This window comes from Nycticebus coucang, chromosome 6 (genome assembly GCF_027406575.1).
Source record: "Nycticebus coucang isolate mNycCou1 chromosome 6, mNycCou1.pri, whole genome shotgun sequence".
Taxonomy (NCBI): domain Eukaryota; kingdom Metazoa; phylum Chordata; class Mammalia; order Primates; family Lorisidae; genus Nycticebus; species Nycticebus coucang.
The window spans coordinates 32600432-32621729 of NC_069785.1; the positions used below are offsets into that span (position 1 = coordinate 32600432).

The window sequence follows — 21298 nt, forward strand, 5'->3', positions numbered from 1 at the left end:
TTAAAATGGATGTACACAGTGGCAATAGGCTCAAAGCTGAGTACTCTTAATATTTTAGGCAAGTCCTATGATAATTATACCAGTAAATTTCCTCAAACCACCACCATCCCTACCATCACTAAGTTTTGCTTGTCCATATTCCCTTCACCCTTTCCTTTGCTATTATCCCTGGTATTTCTGCTTGTAGTTAAAAGGAATAAGCAATTCCAGATTACAGCAAACTCAACGGCTCTGCTCCATCGCCTTTGCTGAAGTGAGAAAAGGGGGGAAAGTATGAAGGGCCATCCTGGGTTGAGATCAGGCACTGCCAGAAGCCAAGCTTGTGTTTCAGAAACAGGCTCTTGGACATGTTCCCAGAAAATAAATCTTCACTGGCTCGAAGAACACGAAAGACTATTTCACAAACACCACAGTGTTTGAATTTCTAGAGGCTACCCAGGCCAAGAATACATCCCTAGGAAAGAAAAAGACATACACAAACAGAATTACACATGAATAGAAAAAGAATTATAGTCTAGAAAAATTCTTTTTAACTTGTCTTAAACAAATAGATTTCCTGCAGCAGCAAGGTGAGTCAGCATTATCTTAGGAATATAAGAACAACAGGCCTAAAAGTCAGAAGTAGAAGCAATGCCAATCTACTGAAGAGGATCTGAGATAGGAAATACAAATGCCTTGTTTCATGAATAATGGCAATTTCCAGGAAAATTTGATGAGAAGGGTAAACTATAGGATTTGTTCCTCAACCCTGACCCCCTAGCACAGGGGTCCTCAAACGGCAGGCCACATGAGGTGGTGTGATTGTATTTGTTCCGTTTTCTTTTTTTACTTCAAAATAAGATATGTGCAGTGTGCGTAGGAATTTATTCATAGGTTTTTTTTTTTAATTTTTTGTTTGTTTTTAATTTCAGTTTGCTTGTTCATTCTTCTTTGTTTGAAGCACTCCTTTTTTGTTGATTTTCTTCTTCCTCTGGCAGTGCTGGCTGTTATTGACGTTGTTAGTAGAGACGGGGTCTTACTCTGGCTCACTGCTGCTCATATTGGTCTTGAACCTCTGAGCTCAGACAATCCACCTGCCTCGGCCTCCCACAGCACTGGGACTACAGGCGTGAGCCACCATGCCCAGCCTCATAGTTTTTTTTTTTTTTTTTTTAAACTATAGTCCGGCCCTCCAATAGTCTGAGGGACAGTGAACTGGCCCCCTGTTTAAAAAGTTTGAGGACGCCTGCCCTAGCACCTTACTGTGCTACTTTTCACTTTGCCATTCCTCTCCAAGTTCTCATTCCCTAAGTGGTCTGATTTGCAATGAGGATTAGAAAGCTAATAAGCACAGTCACTAACAGCTTAATGTATCTTCATACTTTTAAGGAGCGTTGATAGCAAGGTATATAGTAACTGAAAAGTGTGAACTGCTAACTATGTCATTTTCTGGAGGAAAAAAGTGCTATTTTTACGCAGGGGAACTTCTAGTAGCTTCTTTGATCAGACTATATATATATACACACACAAAAACAGCAACCTATACTACCTAAGGTAACAATGATTATATCGTCAAGAATACCAGTTTCCAACCAATTAATTTAGCAAAACCTGCATTATAAGAAGGGGAATGACAAGCTCACCTGCAGTGCTTCACCACACACTCATTGCTGCAGTACTCATTGTCCCAGTCCTTGCTCACAACTGGAGGGTTCTCACAACCAGACCTCACACATCGAGGCTGGGGTGAGAGAGTCACAGGAGACCCAGTCACCAATTCAACATCCATCTGAGAAGGAGACTCAACCTATTAAAGGAAGAGAGCATCAAGGGTGGATTAGATTGTTTCCTATCTAGCTAGTGAGAACCAATTGGGAACCCTGGGAACCAATGGAACAACAGGTATTCTAGTCTCTCACAAGTTGGGGTAAAGTTTCAGAAGGTGAGTTTTTGGTGCCCCTCTCTATAGCCCAGCTTCAGAACTTTGCAAAGCAGGTTGATATCAAGATTCTTCCCATCTGGTGAAGGCTGGGCATATGCTAGTGCTCTTTAATTTTAATAGAACCCATTACTGACTTTAAGTAATATTCCCCTGAAATTATAAAAAGAATAAGTGGGAAGAGGATTAGTAAGTTCTCACTTAAGAGGCACAATTTAAGGGTATGTGGCACACCTGGATGAAGGCTCAACAACTTGGACTTTACCTAACACAAAGATGTAACCTGATTGTACCCTACCATCTGAAATTTAAAAAAATAAAAGAATGTGAGTAGAGGTTTAGTAGGGAGGATTAAGAGAAGACAAAATGTGGTGCTATTAAAAATAGGGAAACAACTTGGGAATTCATAAAGTTTCCTGTTGATAGGGTTTTTTTCTTTGAAATGATTGCTTCACTCATTATAGAACTATAGTTTCAAACAGACCCATATTTTAAAATTACTGGTCATATACAAGTTAAAGCAAACTAGGATACTTGACATTTATGTCATTCAAAGACTTAAATGGCATGAATCAATTAACACTTTCTGGTTATATCCTCCTCCCCACATACATTTAAAACATTAAGCTAAGCACTTAAGGCTTAGTGTATTTCCAAAGTTTAGGTTCCTTGGGTAGACACCTTTGAAAAATAACTGCTAAGGCTATTTCCTCTCTAGTTGACTTAAGAATGTTATCTTTGCTTAGTTTAATTTATTTTTCTTTTTTATTTTATTTATTTTTTTGAGACAGAGTTTCACTATGTTGCCCTCACTAGAATGCCATGGCATCACAGCTCACAGCAACCTCAAACTCTTGGGTTTAAGCAATTCTCTTGCCTCAGCCTTCCAAGTAGCTGGGACTACAGGTGCCTGCCACAACGCCTACCAACAACTTATTCTTGTTGTTGTTTAGCAGGCCTGGGCCGGGTGTATGTGGCTGGCTCTCTATTCACTGAGCTATGGGTGCCGAGCCACCTTTGCTTAGTTTAAGGAGTGGTCTTGGCAGCAGGTCTTTTAATGTTTCTCACCAAAAACACTGAGTAGCCTAGTGGGACAGGTCTCTCTTACAGAATATTCTCATCTGCAGAATGTTTCATATTCCTGGTTGCCAGGCATTAAGTGCTAATAGAAGCAACACCCACTTTTATGGGGTCAACCAGAAATGATTCTATGTATTTCCAGTGGACTAGAAGAAAGACTTAAACAGAAGCTTACCTCAGGAACTACATCTGTGATCATCTCACAGATTGTCTCAGGAGAGGTTGCCTCCACAGTATGGGCCTCGGGGCTGCTGTTCATAGGCCGCTCAGGACTACTTTCCGCAGCTGGTGGGACTAAGGTAGTCTGCATTTTCAAAGTGGGTAGAGGCACAATCTTCTTGATCTGCAGAGGAGGTGGTTGTTGTTGTAAATTGATTCGAACTTTCTGAGGCGGAGGCTGTTGCATGGCCTGGAGTGGAGGTGGCTGCTGCAGAATGGTAACTTGCTGCTGAGTAGGGGGCTGAGGCATCTGTTGTAAAGGAGGGGGCTGTAGTCGTGGCGGAGGCAGTTGCATAGAAGCAGCAGCTGCTGCTGCTGCCTGCAACACTGACCGAGTGACAATCTGGGCTTGTTGACTGGGCTGGATGGTAGCTGTACTGGTTTGGCCTAGTTGGAGCCCCCGGGAGGTCACCACTGTGGCTGGAATAACAGTAACCATCCCTCCTTGAGACATAGTAATAGAAGAGGGCAACATCTGTTTTGTAATAATCAATTTGGTGATATTGGGCTGACCCCCAGCTCCAGAAGATGCCTGGTTTGCCACATAGGATGAAAGAGTAGAGTTAACAACAATGGAAGGGGACAGGGAAGGGGGCTCTGTTGAGGCTGGAGCTGGAGATGCTGGGTCAGCAGTAGCCATTGGAGGTGGAGAAGGAGTCTGTGATGTTGGCACTGGATCCAATTCCACTGTTTCCACAGTGGCCTAAAAGACAAAAAAAGTAATTGGGAGAATTATTGTCTACCACTGGATATATTTACTGTAATTACTTCCCAAGAAAAATACATCACATATTTAAAAAGCAGCAGCTGTGGGTACTACCCTGGGTTAAGTAAACGATAAAAATAATAAATTCAGAAAGACTGTTTGGCAAGGTTTATATGCTATAATTGCAGAAAAACTGTTACATATTTTTTAAGCTTTTAATACTATATAGTAGTAAACGTTAGGATTTTGGTGGTATATTTTTATAACTACCAACAAACAATTCACAACCTTTCTTACTGGTTTAAACATCCATTTACCCTAACCCTGTTTTTTGAGACAGTCTCACTCTTGTGACCCCAGCTAGGGTGCAGTGGAATCATCACAGCTCACTGCAACTTCTAACTCCTACAAGCAATTCTCCTGCCTCAGCCTCCCCAGTACCTGGGACTATAGGCATGCATCATGACACATGGCTAATTTTTCCTATTGTTTGTAGAGAAGGGGGCTCTTGCTCAAGATGGTCTGGAACTCTTGGCTTCAAGGGATCCTCTGCCTTAGCCTCTAAAAGTACTGGGATTACAGGCGTTGAGACACCACATTTGGCCTCTAACACTCTTACCTGACACTCTTGGTTATCTTTATAAGCAGCCAAAGCCTTCAGGTACTCTTTCTTGGCAGCTTCAGTTTTCCTCTTATATACCTGCAGGAAAGACAGTGGTAAAAGTGCCCTTCTCTTAGAAAAGACAGATAGTTCCCTATTATTCATCAATGTATGACATTCATCTCTAACTAATCACTGAGAACCCCTTCCAATAGGTATACTTCTGAAAGCCAACAGTTAAAGCAGCCTCCATGGCAGACTTATTCCACTGAAGATGCTTTTGAAATGTAACCAACCAACAAGAGTCTTATAAGAATAACTACATTTCTATTTTTATTTTTATTTTGCAGTTTTTGGCTGGGGCCGGGTTTGAACCTACCACCTCCGGTATATGGGGCCGGCACCCTACTCCTTTGAGCCACAGGCATCGCCCCAATAACCACATTTCTAAAGTGAACATTCAACCCATGCTCATTTCTGATTTATTTATTTATTTATTTATTTATTTATTTTATTTAGAGACAGAGTCTCACCATGTCACCCTCGGTAGAGTGCTGTGAAATCACAGCTCACAGAAACCTCAAACTCTTGGACTTAAGCCAGTGGTTCTCAACCTTCCTAATGCCGCGACCCTTTAATACAGTTCCTCATGTGGTGGACCCTCAACCATAAAATTTCATATATTGTAATTTTGCTACTGTTATGAATTGTAATGTAAATATCTGATATGCAGGATGGTCTTAGGAGACCCCTGTGAAAGGGTTATTCGCTCCCCAAAGGGGTCGTGATCCACAGGTTGAGAACCACTGGCTTAAGTGATTCTCTTGCCTTAGCCTCCCAAGTAGCTGGAACTACAGGCACTTGCCACATTGCCTGGCCATTTTTTGGTTGTAGTTGCTGTTTGGCAGGCCCAGGCTGGATTCAAACCCGCCAGCTCTGGTGTATGTGGCTGGCGTGCTAGCTGCTGAGCTACAGCCGCTGAGCCTCTGTTTTTATGTTTTACTTGAGACAGAGTCTCATTTTTGTTGCCCTAGGTAGAGTGCCATGGCGTCATAGCCACAGCAACCTCAAACTCTTGAACTTAAAGAGATTCTTTTGCCTCAGCCTCTCAAGTAGCTGGGACTACAAGCACCCGCCACAACCCCTGGCTATTTTTAAAGATGTGGTTTCACTCTGGCTCAGGCTGGTCTTGAACTTGTGAGCTCAGGCAATCCACTTGCCTCAGCCTCCCAGAGTGCTGGGATTAAAGGCATGAGCCACCACACGTATTTTTAAAATTTTTTTTGAGATAGTCTCACTTTCTCGCTCTTGGTAGAGTGCTATGGTGTCACAGCTCACAGCAAGCTCAAATTATTGGGCTCAAGTGATTCTCTTGTCTCAGCTTCCCGAGTAGCTGGGACTACAGGTGCCCGCCAAAACGCCTGACTATTTTTTAGAGACGGATTTTGCACCTGCTCAGGCTGGTCTGGAACCTGTGAGCTCAGGCAATCCACCTGCCTCAGCCTCCCAGAGTGCTAGGATTACAGGCGTGAGTCACCGGACCTGGCCAAGAATGGAACCTCTTAAACCATCGACATACTATGTAGTCATTAGTCAGATCTTTCTCACACGCTTTGTAGGTATTTCAAGCTGCTTGCACTGCATTGGTTCCACCATGGAACTTATATTTGAAAATGATACCATTTTTGACGTATCCACACTTTCACAAAAATTGCTCTTAAAAGAAATTTGAAAGGTAATCACAAGCCAAAATATGTTTTTTTTTTTTTGCAGTTTTTGGCTGGGGCCAGGTTTGAACCCACCACTTCCAGTATATGGGGCCTCCTTTGAGCCATAGGCACCACCCCACCAAAATGTGTTTTTGAAAGAATGAGGATGTACCTTCACAATAAAAATAAAACAAGAAGCGTTAAAATGTCAGAGATATCAATTGTCAAACAGTACTTAAGGAAATTGCACATTTCATGCTTAATAACCTAAATATAATAAATTCAGCTATTTGTTTCAAGTACTAAGTGGAGGACTCACTTTGACATAAGACATGGGGATACAGGTTAATGTTACAATCAACAATTACTATAACTACAATTTCAATTGTACATTTGTACAGTATAAAAATTTTCATTTACTCTTAAATATCTAAATTAAATTTAGGGTGATTAACTACAATTTTTAAGTTTATACTATGCCAATGAGAAAATCCTAAATTAAATTCTACATCTAAGCTTAGTAGTGGATTTTAGGGGTAGCCACAGGAATATTATTAGGACTAACCTAATTTTACTAATGGGGAAAAAATATGAAGCCTAGTAAAGTCAAATATCTAAAAGCTATGAACAGTTGAAGATACACAAGGAATTATAAGAGACATTGTTAGTACAAAGTGCAAGGGCTTTGGAGTTCAAGAACCTAGATTATGTCTCAACTCTACCACTTCAAAGTTAAATGACCTGAATTGGGCATGGGGCCTTAGTTTCCACCTTCAGTACAAAGGAGGAGATGGTAGCGATTTTACAGAGTTATTGTACAGATTCAGTGTTTTTATAATAATTACTTACAATTTTTAACTAAGTTTTCTTGGACAGGGATAACATAAGACTGCCACTAACAAAAAAGATGACATTAGATCAGGCGTCTTCAAACTTTTTAAACAGGGGGCCAATTCACTGTCCCTCAGACCACTGGGGGGTCGGACTATGGTTTTGAAAAAAAAAACTATGAACAAATTCCTATGCACACTGCACATATCTTATTTTGAAGTAAAAAAACACAATCACACCGCCTCATGTGGCCCGCAGGCCGCAGTTTTAGGACCCTTGCATTAGATGAAGACATGTAAGAAAATCAGAAGATGATGGTGTAAGAAGGTAGAAGATGATCTAGTTACTGTCCCCTTGAAACTTCTGGAACATTCACTTCCTACAGTTCCTCAACAGTGACTCACCTGCTTTTGTTCCTCACCAAGACTATCCCACATTGAGGCCACAATTTTTGAAACCTCTCCAAACGTGGCATTGGGATTTTGCCCCTTTATGGCAGCCTGTGTATCACGGAAGAATAAAGCATATGCTGATACTGGTTTCTGAGGTTCATTAGGATCTTTCTTTTTTCTCTTCTTTGGGGCTTTTTGCTTTTTCCCTGCTTCTACCACCACTGTCTTCTGGCTGGGAAGTTGCTGTAGGGGAGAAAAGAAAGAGAATTACAGATGGAAGAAGGTAAGTATTATGTCTGAATAACTGTAAAAAATAACTTCTACAAAGGAGGAAACTATAGTGTATAGAATTACAGATGGAAGAAGGTAAGTATTATGTCTGAATAACTAAAAAATAACTTCTACAAAGGAGGAAACTATAGTGTATAGAATTACAGATGGAAGAAGGTAAGTATTATGTCTGAATAACTAAAAAATAACTTCTACAAAGGAGGAAACTATAGTGTATAGAATTACAGATGGAAGAAGGTTAAGTATTATGTCTGAACAACTGTAAGAAAATAACTTCTACAAAGGAGGAAACTATATATAGTGTATAAACTATACACTATAAACATGTATAAAACTTTCAGAAATGCTAAAAATAGTGGCAATAAGATTAAAAGACATTTGTAAAGTGAGAACTAATAAAAATGGAGATTGGAAGGAGCATTATAAACTGGAAATTGAGAGGTAGAAACCTATACCCAGAAAAGAGCAGGAGTAAAGAATACTGATTATGATCTATACGTCGAGAGTTTTTTGTTGTTGTTTGTTTTTTTGAGACAGTCTCGGTTGCCTTGGGGTTGAATGCTGAGGCATCATCATAGCTCACAGCAACCTAAAACTTTTGGGCTCAAAAGCAATCCTCATACCTCAGCTTCCCAAATAGGTGGGACTACAGGCACCTGCGACAGTGCCTGACTAATTTTTCTATTTTTACTAGAGATGGGGTCTTGCTCTTGATCAGGCTGGTTTCAAACCCCTGAGCTGAAGTAATCCACCTGTCTTTGCCTCCAAGAGTGCTAAGATTACAGGTATAAGCCACTGTGGTTGGCCCAATACACCAAAAGTTTTATCCTAGAATATAACAGCACAATTATTTTGACCTTACCCTCCGGAAGTCCTCAACACCATCCTCGTGAAGTGAACTAGTAGGTGAAGGGGTGGTTGAAAGACGATCTTCAGGTGACTGGGCAGGTGGCAGGATGGTGCCACCCCCTAAGCTTAAACCAAGCTGAGAACTCAATTCTGACTGATCGATGGTGGTCAACTGGCTATGCCCCATCAAGGCAGATGTCATGTCTGTCATTGGTACATCAATTGTAACAGGTGGGTTGGCGCTATACTGAGTTCCTATAGAATGATCCAAGTCCTGAGAAAAGCAAAAAGATTGATTAAGCACAAAATATAGTAAACACGACTTTTTCCTCCCTGAATTTAGGAAATTTCTTGCTTATCCAGACTGTGTCATTTTTTTAAACTCTATGAAATATCAATTTGTTTACGTATAAAATATATTAAGTTTTTAAAAAGTATAGAAATTTGTAAATTTACTTTTTTGTACTCAAAGGCCTATTCTATGATAACTAAAAATATTCAGAGAACTTGTAACTTTGGACAACTTAAAGAGCAGAAAACTTCTTGAATAATCTGTAGGTAGTGATGACACACTGAGTAAAAGAAAACTTTCCCTCTGTACATACCCTCCCAAAATTACAGCTTTTAAAGTTGTAACACACAGGCAATCAGAGCAAATGAGACCACTGTTAGAGATGTTTGGCATGAAATACAAAGAATGGATATGTGCTACTGAAGAGATAGCTGGAAACCTAACTAACTGGTTTATATATCATACCAACCACAATTAATACTAAGTGTGGTTCAGGCTGTTTTTGCATAAATCCTTCAATGTTGCCAGCTATCACTCACATTTGAATCCTAGATGTGAAGGCCATAATAAAAAAGGAAAAAAAAACTTAAAAATCACAATAAAGCATTGTCATTTCAGATAAATGGACAGTTTACATCGACCGAATGGAAAATCTCATTTAGGTGAAATTAAGTCTTTGTTGGTGAGCTGTTAGCAGCAGAAATGAAAACAAGTAGTGGAGAATTGCAGTGCTCCAGTGGCGCAATTGGTTAGCGCACGGTACTAGAATGCTGATGAAAACAAGTAGTGGAGAATAGAGAGGTTTTGTTTACCCTAACATCATTCCCATGAGCTGAGATGAGCCTGATAATATCTTGCCCCTTACCATGGTTAAGCCCCCACTTAGGAGCCCCCCGCCCTGCTCCATCAAGCCATGGGTCATGCCCACAGGCATGTCCAATGTCTGGACCCCATATTGGGCTGAAAAACTGCCATCCTGTGAGGAAGAAGGATCTGCCAGGTCATCAAAGTGGCCAACCACATCTGAGACAGCCAGAGAGGGATCAGAATCCAAAGAGATAGGCGGGATTTCAAATTCCTCATCACCCAAGCTTGGTGTATGGAATGTCTGTAGGAGAAAAAAGGGAAAAATTAGTGGGAAGAGAAGAAACAGCATACTGATGAGAACATAGGGAGACTGGGAATTTTCAGTGTATCTCTTTTCAGTTTAGGATCCTAATTTATTATTGACTTTTCAAGACCTATTTAATTTTACCCTTCTTTTTCTCATACGGTTGGTCTTTGGGATATACTGGTCACCAACATCAATCACAATTTTCGATTCTTTTATCTCTTCTATCTATACCATCTCCATTGTCCTAAATTATTATGTCTATTTTTCCAATAAGTAATTCTTTCCATACCATTAGTTAGGACCCAGCCTTTATAAAATGTTTAGCTAAGCTATGATGCTTAAAAATCTCTCTAAAGATTCTAATGGGTAGCAGTTATTTCACAATTGTTATATCTGAACTATCAGACTGGAGAAATTCACTGTCAACTAGCCAATTATATTTCGGGTTCTTTACAAACAGATCCTAAAATGTACAATCATGGGAAGCTTATCCCCCTTTAAAAAATTTAAATTTGAGGGTGGCACCTGTGGCTCAGTCGGTAGGGTGCCGGCCCCATATACCGAGGGTGGCGGGTTCAAACCCGGCCCCGGCTGAACTGTAAACCAAAAAATAGCTGGGCGTTGTGGCGGGCGCCTATAGTCCCAGCTACTCGGGAGGCTGAGGCAAGAGAATCGCTTCAGCCCAGGAGTTGGAGGTTGCTGTGAGCTGGGTGATGCCACGGCACTCTACCGAGGGCGATAAAGTGAGACTCTGTCTCTACAAAAAAAAAAATTTTAATTTGGGGTGGCGCCTGTGGCTCAGTGGGTAGGGCGCCGGTCCCATATACCGAGGGTGGCAGGTTCGAGCCCGGCCAAACTGCAACAAAAAAATAGCTGGGTGTTGTGGCAGGCGCCTGTAGTCCCAAGTACTGGTGACGCTGAGGCAAGAGAATCTCCTAAGCTCAGAAGCTGGAAGTTGCTATGAGCTGTGTGATGCCACAGCACTCTACTGAGGGCGATAAAGTGAGACTCTGTCTCCACAAAAAATAAATAAGTAAAATAAAATATTTAAATTATAATGTTAATAAGAATAAGATTCCCATTTATATAGGTTTTTCAGAAAACCCCAATGCTACGGTAAGGATAATAGTGAGGCTACCGCCAAAAGGAAAACTGGTTCTCTATAATGGTTCCAGACCACATTCCTAGTCTTGACAAGACCAAGCTTTTCTATAAGAGAGGAAGAAAAAAATTCCTCTAGCTGGCTAAAGACCCAATCCCTTCCCCTGTCAATAATAACACACTCTTTCTATTCTGAATGTTGTCCACCACTCATGGAGCTAACAGAGTAATGTCTGATCTAAGATCTTTAACTGCTATGGGTCCTTTTTGACACTAAAAACTAAAATGGAGGTTAACTATAACAACAGTGCATTACAAATAAAAGAAACTTTGGGGTCAGAGAGACCTGGGTACAAGTCCCAGTTCTCCCACTTTCTATGTGACCTTGAAGAGATTTTCATAATCTATAAAATAGGAATTATAATGGTAATAACCTTATACGATTATTATGAGGATAAATGGGATTTAGTGAATAAAAGCTATCACATTGCCTGATATATATAATAACTTAACTATTAGTAACTCTTGTTACTAATATTAATATCTTAATGATTATTAACTTGCTACTTGTCCCATCTAAAGATAAATATCAGCTGATTCAGATCAAATTCAATAGGAACCCACATTTTTTTCATGATTAAACACTGCATGTATTCATTTTTTCCAATGCATTCATTCTTTTTTTTTTTTTTTTTTTGGTGACAGAGTCTCAGTCACAGCACACAGCAACCTCAAACTCTTGGGCTTAAGAGATTCTCTTGCCTCAGCCTCCCGAGTACCTGTGACTCTAGGCACCCACCACAACACCCAGCTATTTTTTTTTTTTTTTTTTTTGTAGACACAGAGTCTCACTTTATGGCCCTCGGTAGAGTGCCGTGGCGTCACACGGCTCACAGCAACCTCCAACTCCTGGGCTTAAGCAATTCTCTTGCCTCAGCCTCCCGAGTAGCTGGGACTACAGGCGCCTGCCACAACGCCCGGCTATTTTTTTGATTGCAGTTCAGCCGGGGCCGGGTTTGAACCCGCCACCCTCGGTATATGGGGCCAGCGCCTTACAGACTGAGCCACAGGCGCTGCCCCAGCTATTTTTTTGTTGTTGTTGCAATTGTCACGTGTAGCAGGCCCAGGTTCGAACTCACCAACCCTGGTTCATGTGGCCGGCACCCTAACTACTGAGCTACTGGTGCCTAGCTAATGCATTCATTCTTTAAGCAGAGGTGTCCAACCTGAGACCTACAGGCCACATGCAGACTATCTGAGGTCAGTTTTGTTTATCTGTGGTATCAAGTATTGAGAAAAATATGCATGAACCTTTTTTTTTTTGCTGCTCACCAGTTTTCCTTAATGCTTGTGTATTTAATGTGTGACTCAAGACAATTATTCTTCCAATGCACAACAGAAAAAGGGGTGTGCACTCTGCTTTAAAGCATTTTTATATTGATGAAGACATTGCTACAGAGAAAATTTCTAGCTAGTAAAAACTAGGGAGAAAAAAGTATGCCTGTGCAATGCCCAATCTCTTTGATTCACACTGGAAATATATATATTATATATTATATTTAAATAATATATGTATATAATCCTAAAAGACAAAAAAGTATATAGCTTAATTTCTATATTTTCTTCCTACTTAATATACATATTTACTTAGTATGCTAAAAAATTTGGTAGTTGTCTGGGATATAAATGAGAAGCACAAAACATAAAAGCAATCGATTCTTTTTTTTTTAGAGACAGAGTCTCACTTTGTCGAACATAGTGCCGTGATGTCACAGCTCATAGCAACCTCCCACTCTTGGGCGTAGGTGATTCTCTTGCCTCAGCCTCCAGAGTACCTGGGACTACAGGAGCCCACCATAACACCTGGCTATTTTTTGTTGCAGTTTGGCTGGTGCTGGATTTGAACCCGCCACCCTTGGTACATGGGGCCGGCGCCCTACTCACTGAGCCACAGGTGCTGCCCTAAAACAATCAATTCCTTTTTTTTTTTGGCCAGAACTGGGTTTGAACCCGCCACCTCCAGTATATGGGGCCAGCCCCTACCCCTTTGAGCCACAGGCACCACCCAAAACAATCAATTCTTGAAAGAAAAATCTAAATCCTTCCTAAGAATTGAGCTTTTTCTTAGTACACAGTCATAATTTTTGATATTGTGTAGTTCTTTTTTTTTAATAAAAAAATTGTATTTACTTAGAAGCATTCAGAATGTCAACAAAACAGCTGCAACTTTTTTTTTTGCAATTACAGAGTGGTATTCAGTTAACGGAACAACAGCTGCATCAGAGACAACTGAAGATGAAAAAACTACCATCCCCATATATAAATAATTTGTGCTGTGCACCAACAAGAACCTGCTTTAAATTTCCATGCCAATTTACAACCCCCATACTGTACCAGGCAAGGTTAGCGGCTATTGAAAATACCACCAGGACAGGGCTATCTAAAGACACATTCGGTAGTGTGTTAACTATACAAAAAAAGACACTGTACAGTTTAAAAACAAATCTAACACAGCCTTACATTTCAATTTTTTTCTTTAAAAGGAGTGAGTTGTGAACAGAGGGGTTAAATGCTTTACAGACAAGAAAAAAACTGTGCTAGAACCAACTTATTCATCATCTTCATCTTCCTCCTCCTTTTCATCCTCTTCATCCTCCTCATCTTCCTCCTCTTCCTTCTTTTTCTTGCTTTTTTCAGCCTTGACGACTCCCTTTTTCGCTGCATCAGGCTTTCCTTGAGCTCGGTATGCAGCAATATCCTTTTCGTATTTTTCCTTCAGTTTTGCAGCCTTCTTTCCATCAGGCTGCTTGTCATCCGCAGCAGTGTTATTCCACATCTCCCCCAGCTTCTTCACAACATCACCAATGGATAGGCCAGGATGTTCTCCTTTGATTTTTGGGCGATACTCAGAACAGAACAAGAAAAAGGCTGAAGGAGGCCTCTTGGGTGCATTGGGATCTTTGACTTTTTTTGTTTCCCCTTTAGGAGGGATGTAGGTTTTCATTTCTCTTTCATAACGGGCCTTGTCCGCCTTTGCCGTATCTTCAAATTTTCCTTTCTCTTTAGCAGACATGGTCTTCCACCTCTCTGAGCACTTCTTAGAAAATTGAGAAGTGCTTCTTCTTGTGCTCCTCCCAGCAAGTTTGCACAAAGAATGCATATGATGACATTTTGCCTCTCGGCTTCTTAGGATCTCCTTTGCCCATGTTTAGTTATTTTTCCTCAGCAAGGCACAAGAGTCGCCCAGTGCCCGTCCGGCTCTCACTTGCCCTGGCACTGTCTCTATGGAGCTCAATGTACTGCAATCAGAAGTTCTCTTTTTTTTTTTTTTTTTGAGATACAGTCTCACTTTGACACCGTAGGTAGAGTGCTGTGGCGTCATAGCTCACAGCAATCTCAAATTCTTGAGCTCAAGTGATTCTCTTGCCTCAGCCTCCAGAGTAGCTGGGACTACAGGTGCCTGTCACAATACCTGGCTATTTTTTTTTTTAACAGACAGGATCTTGCTCTTGCCCAGGCTGGTCTGGAACCTGTGAGCTTAGGCAATCCACCTGCCTCAGCTTCCCAGAGTGCTGGGATTACAGGCGTAAACTACTCTGCTCAGTCCCCTGTGTGGAAGTTCTTAACTTCAGATCTATGACTGTGAAATTTCAGTTTAAGTTCATGTGAGCATTTTTTAGGAAGATGGTACCAAGATTTTTACCAAATGCTTTTGCAAACACACAAGGTTATAGGAACAGGAAAAAGCATCAAGGGAAACATTTACTATACTAGATAAATAACTATTATATATATATATATATATTTTTCCCCCCCCACAGCTTTTGGTGGGGGCTGGGTTTGAATCCACCACCTTCGGCATATGGGGCCAGTGCCTTACTCCTTTGAGCCACAGGTGCCGCCCAACTATATAATATTTTTCAAGTTTTTTTTTTAAGAATCTCATTTTGTCCCCCTCAGTAGAGTGCCGCAGTGTCACACTGCTAACACCAACCTCAAACTCCTGGGCTTAGGCGATTCTCTTGCCTCAGCCTCCTGAGTAGCTGGGACTACAGGTGCCCGGCTATTTTTTTGTTGCAATTTCACAGGGGTCGGGTTCCAACCTGTCACCCTGGGTATATGGGGCCAGGGCCCTACTCACTGAGCTACAGGCACCGCCCAGTTTTCAAGTTTTTAAAGGTACAGATTGCTTTGGTAAAGCAAAAGATGCCAGTCCTTTCCTGTTTATCACAACAAACAAAACAGCAATTTTGACTCAGCGCCTGTGGCTCAAGCGGCTAAGGTGCCAGCCACATACACCTGAGCTGGCGGGTTCGAATCCAGCCTGGGCCCGCCAAACAATGACGGCTGCAACAACAACAAAAAAATAGCTGGGCACTGTGGCAGACGCCTGTAGACTCAGCTACTTGGGAGGCGGAGGCAGGAGAATGGCTTCAGCCCAGGAGTTTGAGGTTGCTGTGAGCTTTGATGCCACAGCACTCTAGCCAAGGCAACAGCTTGAGGTTCTGTCTCAAAAAAAAAAAAAAGAAAAAAACAGCAATTCTGCTGAGATATTAAAAATGATACTATTTATGAGAATGCAAAAAGAATTAAAATTCATATGCAAAACCAGGGACCAGTGTTCTATACACTCATGAACTCATAAGGAATCTGGAAGGCTCTCTTGGACTGCGCTAAAAAAGCAGCTGGAGAGATTCCATGGTATAGGATCAAAAAGGCATTCTTTCTATGCAGCACCCTTGAGATATAGAAACGGCTGTTATTCAATATCCATGTTTTTCATGGTGGTTTTTGGGGTTTTATTTTTTCCTTTAAGTATGAAGAGTAAGATAACTGCAATTATCAAGAATACATGAAACAATATTCACAAAAATCTCTTTTACTACCACAAATGATCTGTAAAATTATAAGTAAAACCTTATGATTTAATAAAAAAATTTTTAAAAATTATAGGTAAAAACTAATAATGAATTTATAAAGTTATTTTTATTTTAGTGGATCTATTACATAACTAGATCCACTCTTCTAGACGGTTAAATATTAAAAAGAAAACTAAGACTATAGCAAATATTAAAGTAAAAATAAGTAGCCGAGACACAAAACTAGAACAGGTTACCTTCTAACTCAGCTTTCCATTCTTTCTCTGTTAAATTCCTGGGAGCAGTTTGACAATTACAGTTTATAATTTACAAGGATGCTTAGATACTGAGAAAATCCTAAAATCAAAAAATACCCATTTCTGTCCTTTTGCTCATTCCCCTATACCAAACACACAATCCATTAGTTCTTTAAATAGTTTTGTGTATAGTTTATTCATTTTAGAGATATTTATTTTAATGCAATGCCCATTTAGCCGACTGTACATTGGTACTATTGGTCATTAAATTAATTGTTGTTCTTTTGTTTTTTTTTTTTTTTTTGAGACAGAGACTCACTCACTATGCTGCCCTTGGTAGAGTACCATGGTATCACAGCTCACAGCAACCTCCAACTCTTAGACTTAAGTGATTCTCTTGCCTCAGCCTCCCAAGTAGCTGGGACTACAGGTGCCCACCACAATGCCTGGCAATTTTTTTGATGCAGTTGCCATTGTTGTTTAGCTGGCCTAGGCCGGGTTCGAACCCGCCAGCTCTGGTGTATGTGGCTGATGCCCTTACCAATGTGCTACAAGTGCTGAGCCAAATTAATTATTCTTAACTTATATATAGCAGGCCAGGAGCAGTGGCTCGTACCTGTAATCTTAGCACTCTGGGAGGCCAAGGCAGGTAGACCACCGGAGCTCATGGGTTCGAAACTGCCCTGAGCCAGAATGAGACCCTGTCTCTAAAAATAATAGCTGAGCGTTGTGGCAGGTGCCTGTAGTTGCAGCTACTTGGGAGGTTGAGGCAAGACAATCACTTAAGTTCAGGAGTTTGAGGTTGCTGTTAGCTCTAACACTATAGTACTCTACTGAGGGCAACAAAGTGAGAATCTGTCTCAAAAAAAAATGTATCTATATATAAAACACACACACACACATATATATTAAAAAAAAATAGCAGTGAAAATTTTACCTATTTAGCCTGAAATCATACACTGGCTCTAATGTAAAGAGTGCTTTTCCTAATGAAAGAAAGGTATCTTTATGACTTATTTCCCCAAAGTGTTCAAACAACAAAGGAGCCAAATTGAATGAGAGAAACAGAAGGATTGTATTCTCTTCAGAGCACAGAACTTTCCTCAAGCAAGGTTGTAACAAATGCATCTACTTTTTAAACTTTTTTTGAAACAGTATTGTTTTGTTACCCTCAGTAGAGTGCGCTGGCATCACAGCTCACAGCAACCTCTAACCCTTGGGCTCAAGTGATTCTCTTGCCTCAGCCTCCCAAATAGCTGGGACTACAGGTGCCTGCCACAATGGCCAGCTATTTTTAGAGACGGGGGTCTTGCTCTTGCTCAGGCTGGTCTCAAACCTGTGAGTTTGGGCAATCCACCTTCCCCCAACTCCTAGAGGAGGCATGAGCCACTGCACCCTGCCTCTTTTAAAGTTATTTCATTAAGTTACAACTTATATAGATACTTTTTTCTTTTTTGAGACTCAAGCTGTCGCCCTGGGTGGAGTGCCATGGCATCACAGCTCACAGCAACTCAAACTCTTAAGCTTAAGCGATTCTCTTGCCTCAGCCTCCCAAGCAGCTGGGAGTACAGGCACCTGCCATAAAGCCTGGCTATTTTTTGTTGTTGTTGCAGTTGTCATTGTTCTTTTAGCTGGCCCAGGCCAGGTTTGACCCTGCCAGCCTTGGTGTATGTGGCTGGTGCCCTCCCCACTGAGCTACAGAGGCCACTGTTTTCACTATTCTTGACCCTCATAAAAACTAAACTCCCTATGTGAGTGTGTCTATTCTCTTATGTCTGGCTTCTTTTACTTAGCGATATATTTTTGATATGCAAATTACATTTACATCTTTTACAATTACATTTTTTCTTTTTTTTATTGCTGTACAGTAATTCTTTTTATAAATCTGCCAGTTTTTTTCTTTTATCGACAGACATTTGGGTTGTTTTTAGTCTTTAGCTATTAAGAATAAAGTTGCAGGCTCGGTGTCCATTGAACAGTGGTTACGGCACTGGCCACATACACCGAGGCTGGTGGGTTTGAACCTGGCCTGGGCCAGCTAAACAACGACAACTGCAACCAAAAAATAGCCAGGCGTTGTGTGGATGCCTGTAGTCCCAGCTACTTGGGAGGCTGAGGCAAGAGAATCACTTAAACAGAAGAGTTTGAGGTTGCTGTGAGTTGTGACATCATGGCATCTACCAAGGGCGACATAGTGAGTCTGTCTCACAAAAAAAAAAAAAAGAAAGAATAAAGTTGTGAACAAACATGGTTTTGGTGAACACAAACAATCATTTCTGTTGCGTATATATCACAGGGTAGAATTACGAGGTCATAAGGTAGGCATGTATTTATGTTTAGTAGATATCCAGATTTTTTTTGTCAATCTAACTTTTTTGTTTTAAAAATCACTTTAACCGTTTTATTTTTACCTTAGTTTTCTTTTTAAAGTTTTTCATTTTAACCTTTTTTGTAAAAAAGACTTCTTTGAGGTCTAAAATACTGGGAGTTTTTCAAGGTGGTTAAATTAATTTACATTCTTACTAGCAATGATTAAGAATTATCCACATTCTTATTAACTTCTAATTTGCACCACTCTGGTGGGTGTACAATGGTATCCTGTAATGACTGGCATTTATTTCCCTGATGAGTGATGATATTTTTTCATATGCCTAACAGCAATTTGGATAGCCTCTTGTGAAGTGACTATTCAAATCTTTTGTCTCTTTAAAAGCTAGACCTCTGCAGAAGTTTTTCTAAGGTTGCTGCTCATTTGATTCACACGTGCCCTTTCTTGGAAGAGTAAGTGATAGAAATAAAGAAGTTAGCAACTCCCTTGCCCATCTAATTTTCATCTATGAAAATATTAGGATTCATTATGGGATAAGTCCATGCAACAGTAATTGAGATTTTTTTTTTTTTTTTGAGACAGAGCTTCAAGCTATCACCCTGGGTAGACTGCAGTGGCATCACAGCTCACACCAACCTCCAACTCCTGGACTCAAGCGATTCTCCTGCCTTCGCCTCCCAAGTAGCTGGGACTATAGATGCCTATCACAATGCCCCGCTATTTTTTGGTTGCAGCCGTCATTGTTGTTTGGCATGCCCAGGCTGGATTCAAACCCGCCAACTCAGGTGTATGTGGCTGGTGCCTTAGCCATTTGAGCCACAGGCGCCGAGCCCAATTGAGAATTCTTGATGCAAAAAAAATTATGCAAATGCTTCACGCCACTTTTGAAAAAAGTATTAAAATCCTCAGAAGATGGTAGAAGTTCCAAGTTTTCTCAAAGACTGAGAAAGTTTCATCTGTTCCACCTTTCTTTTGCTTTGCCTAAACAAATGACACATATCTATATTATGAAAATATTTCAACCAAAACTTTTTTTTCTTTCTTTCTTTGTTTTTTTTTTGAGACAGAGTCTCACTTTGTCGCCCTTGGTAAAGTGCCGTAGCAGCATAGCTCACAGCAACCTTAAACTCTTGGGCTCAAGCAATTCTCTTGCCTCAGCTTCCCAAGAAGCTGGGACTACAGGCACCCACCAGAACCCTGGCTATTTTTAGAGGCGAGGTCTGGTTCTGGCTCAGGCTGGTCTGAAACCTGTAAGTTCAGGCAATCCACCCGCCTCAGGCTCCCAAGTCCTAGGATAACAGGCACAAGCCACGGTGCGTGCAACCAAAAGTTTTCATGAATACTCTGGGACCTCACCATAATCATTACTTCTACTTTAAAGCATCACAGAAACTATTATTACAGCTATTTGACAGCTGAGGAAACTGTGACATAGAAAGATGAAGCAATCTGGGGTGGCGCCTGTGGCTCAAGGAGTAGGGTGCCGGTCCCATATGCTGGAGGTGGCGGGTTCAAACCCAGCCCCAGCCAAAAACCACAAAAAAAAGAAAAGAAAGAAAGATGAAGCAATCTGCCGAAAGTCAAAGTCACTGGCAAATAGAAATTCATGTCCTACACAACTGTTAAGGTTTGATAGCTATATTTCTTTTCCTGTTGCTAAAAAACAAGCTGATATCAAGTACGTAAATGTAACATGTAAACAAACTTTTTAAGAGAGTAGGAAACAAACTTTTTATGAGAGTAGGAAATTTAAATGAAAAAAGGACCCCCTTCAACAGAGTTCAAGAATGAACGCGTCCACGGTTTATCCCCTACTAGTTAACTTCCTCCCCATGCCCCATATTTTTTAGTTGAAAAATGTTCTTCCCATCGCAATCCTCGGAGATAATTGTACACATTTCTCCCCCAAAGAAAGGAGGCAATTCTACTCTTGCCTTCTTATTCAGAATCACTCTCTTCCTTAAACTGGTTATCTTTTCCAACATCCTGCCTTCTGATGGCAGCAGCTTCCAGGGCTTTCCCCAGATGGTCCTCAAAGGCTGTACACTCAGGGACGCCTTTCTCTAAGCACCAACTGCAGCCCTCGGTTCCCTGCCCCCAATCCCTGGTGTCCGCACTCCTTCACGTCAGCCAACCCTACCGCTGCCTCCGGCCCTCCCACCGCAGCGTTGGCAACTGTTGCTTACCTCGGCCCCTGACAGGAAGGGGTGAGAGGGCCCTGTGATCGTCAGGTAATTGTCATTTCCTCCGGGAAACTAGAAACCAAAAGAAAGCCGCGGGGATAAGTTAGGGGAAGCAAGGAGTTAGCCTTGAACGATGGATTCTGACCCCGACATTCTGACAACAGTCCCCAAACTTCACTCTTTACTCTCCCGTCAGCCTCCTCTCCGCCCAGCTTCCCGCCTCTGCTTCAACCCAGTCAGCCGCGCTTTCTCGCCAGCCTTCTTAGTGATCTGGTGCCTACCTCCATCTTCACACAACCTCTATCTCCGCCTCAGTTTCCTCATCACTCCCACCTCCCCCACTGGACTCGGAACTGCCGTCACTTCCGTAAGGACGTGCGTTGCTGTCCGCTGATTGGAAGGAACACCGTGGGGCTGCAGTACGGAAAAGCTAGCTATCGCCCCCTGGAGCTTGGTGGGATAATGGCACGTAGACGTGCTAGAGGCGTCCCTGGAGGTAGCGTTGGGAACTCCAGATCTAGTGAGGATTTCTGCGGAGAGCAATAGAGACGTGATCTGGGCTAGAGG

The 21298-nt window shown here is 41.3% G+C and overlaps 1 protein-coding gene across 1 annotated transcript; it reads right to left on the minus strand.

The window, feature by feature from the left end:
- Window positions 1–25: 25 nt before the first annotated feature.
- Window positions 26–21138, minus strand: TOX4 (TOX high mobility group box family member 4). Its single transcript, XM_053595071.1, has 9 exons — window positions 21013–21138; window positions 20735–20803; window positions 9754–9996; window positions 8610–8870; window positions 7469–7699; window positions 4543–4623; window positions 3174–3920; window positions 1623–1786; window positions 26–454 (listed from the first exon to the last, which is right to left on the minus strand). Exons 1-9 carry the CDS (start codon window positions 21016–21018, stop codon window positions 394–396), a joined length of 1863 nt encoding a protein of 620 aa, XP_053451046.1. The 5' UTR covers window positions 21019–21138; the 3' UTR covers window positions 26–393.
- Between the last annotated feature and the right edge of the window lie 160 nt (window positions 21139–21298).

Bases quoted from the DNA above. Each gene is read 5' to 3' on its own strand.
- TOX4 (XM_053595071.1), bottom strand. The intron at 8,871-9,753 runs GTAAGGGGCAAG...TGCTTTTCTCAG, and splicing joins TAAGTGGGGGCTTAACCATG to GACTTGGATCATTCTATAGG. The intron at 455-1,622 runs GTGAGCTTGTCA...TTTCTTTCCTAG, and splicing joins TGTGTGGTGAAGCACTGCAG to GGATGTATTCTTGGCCTGGG.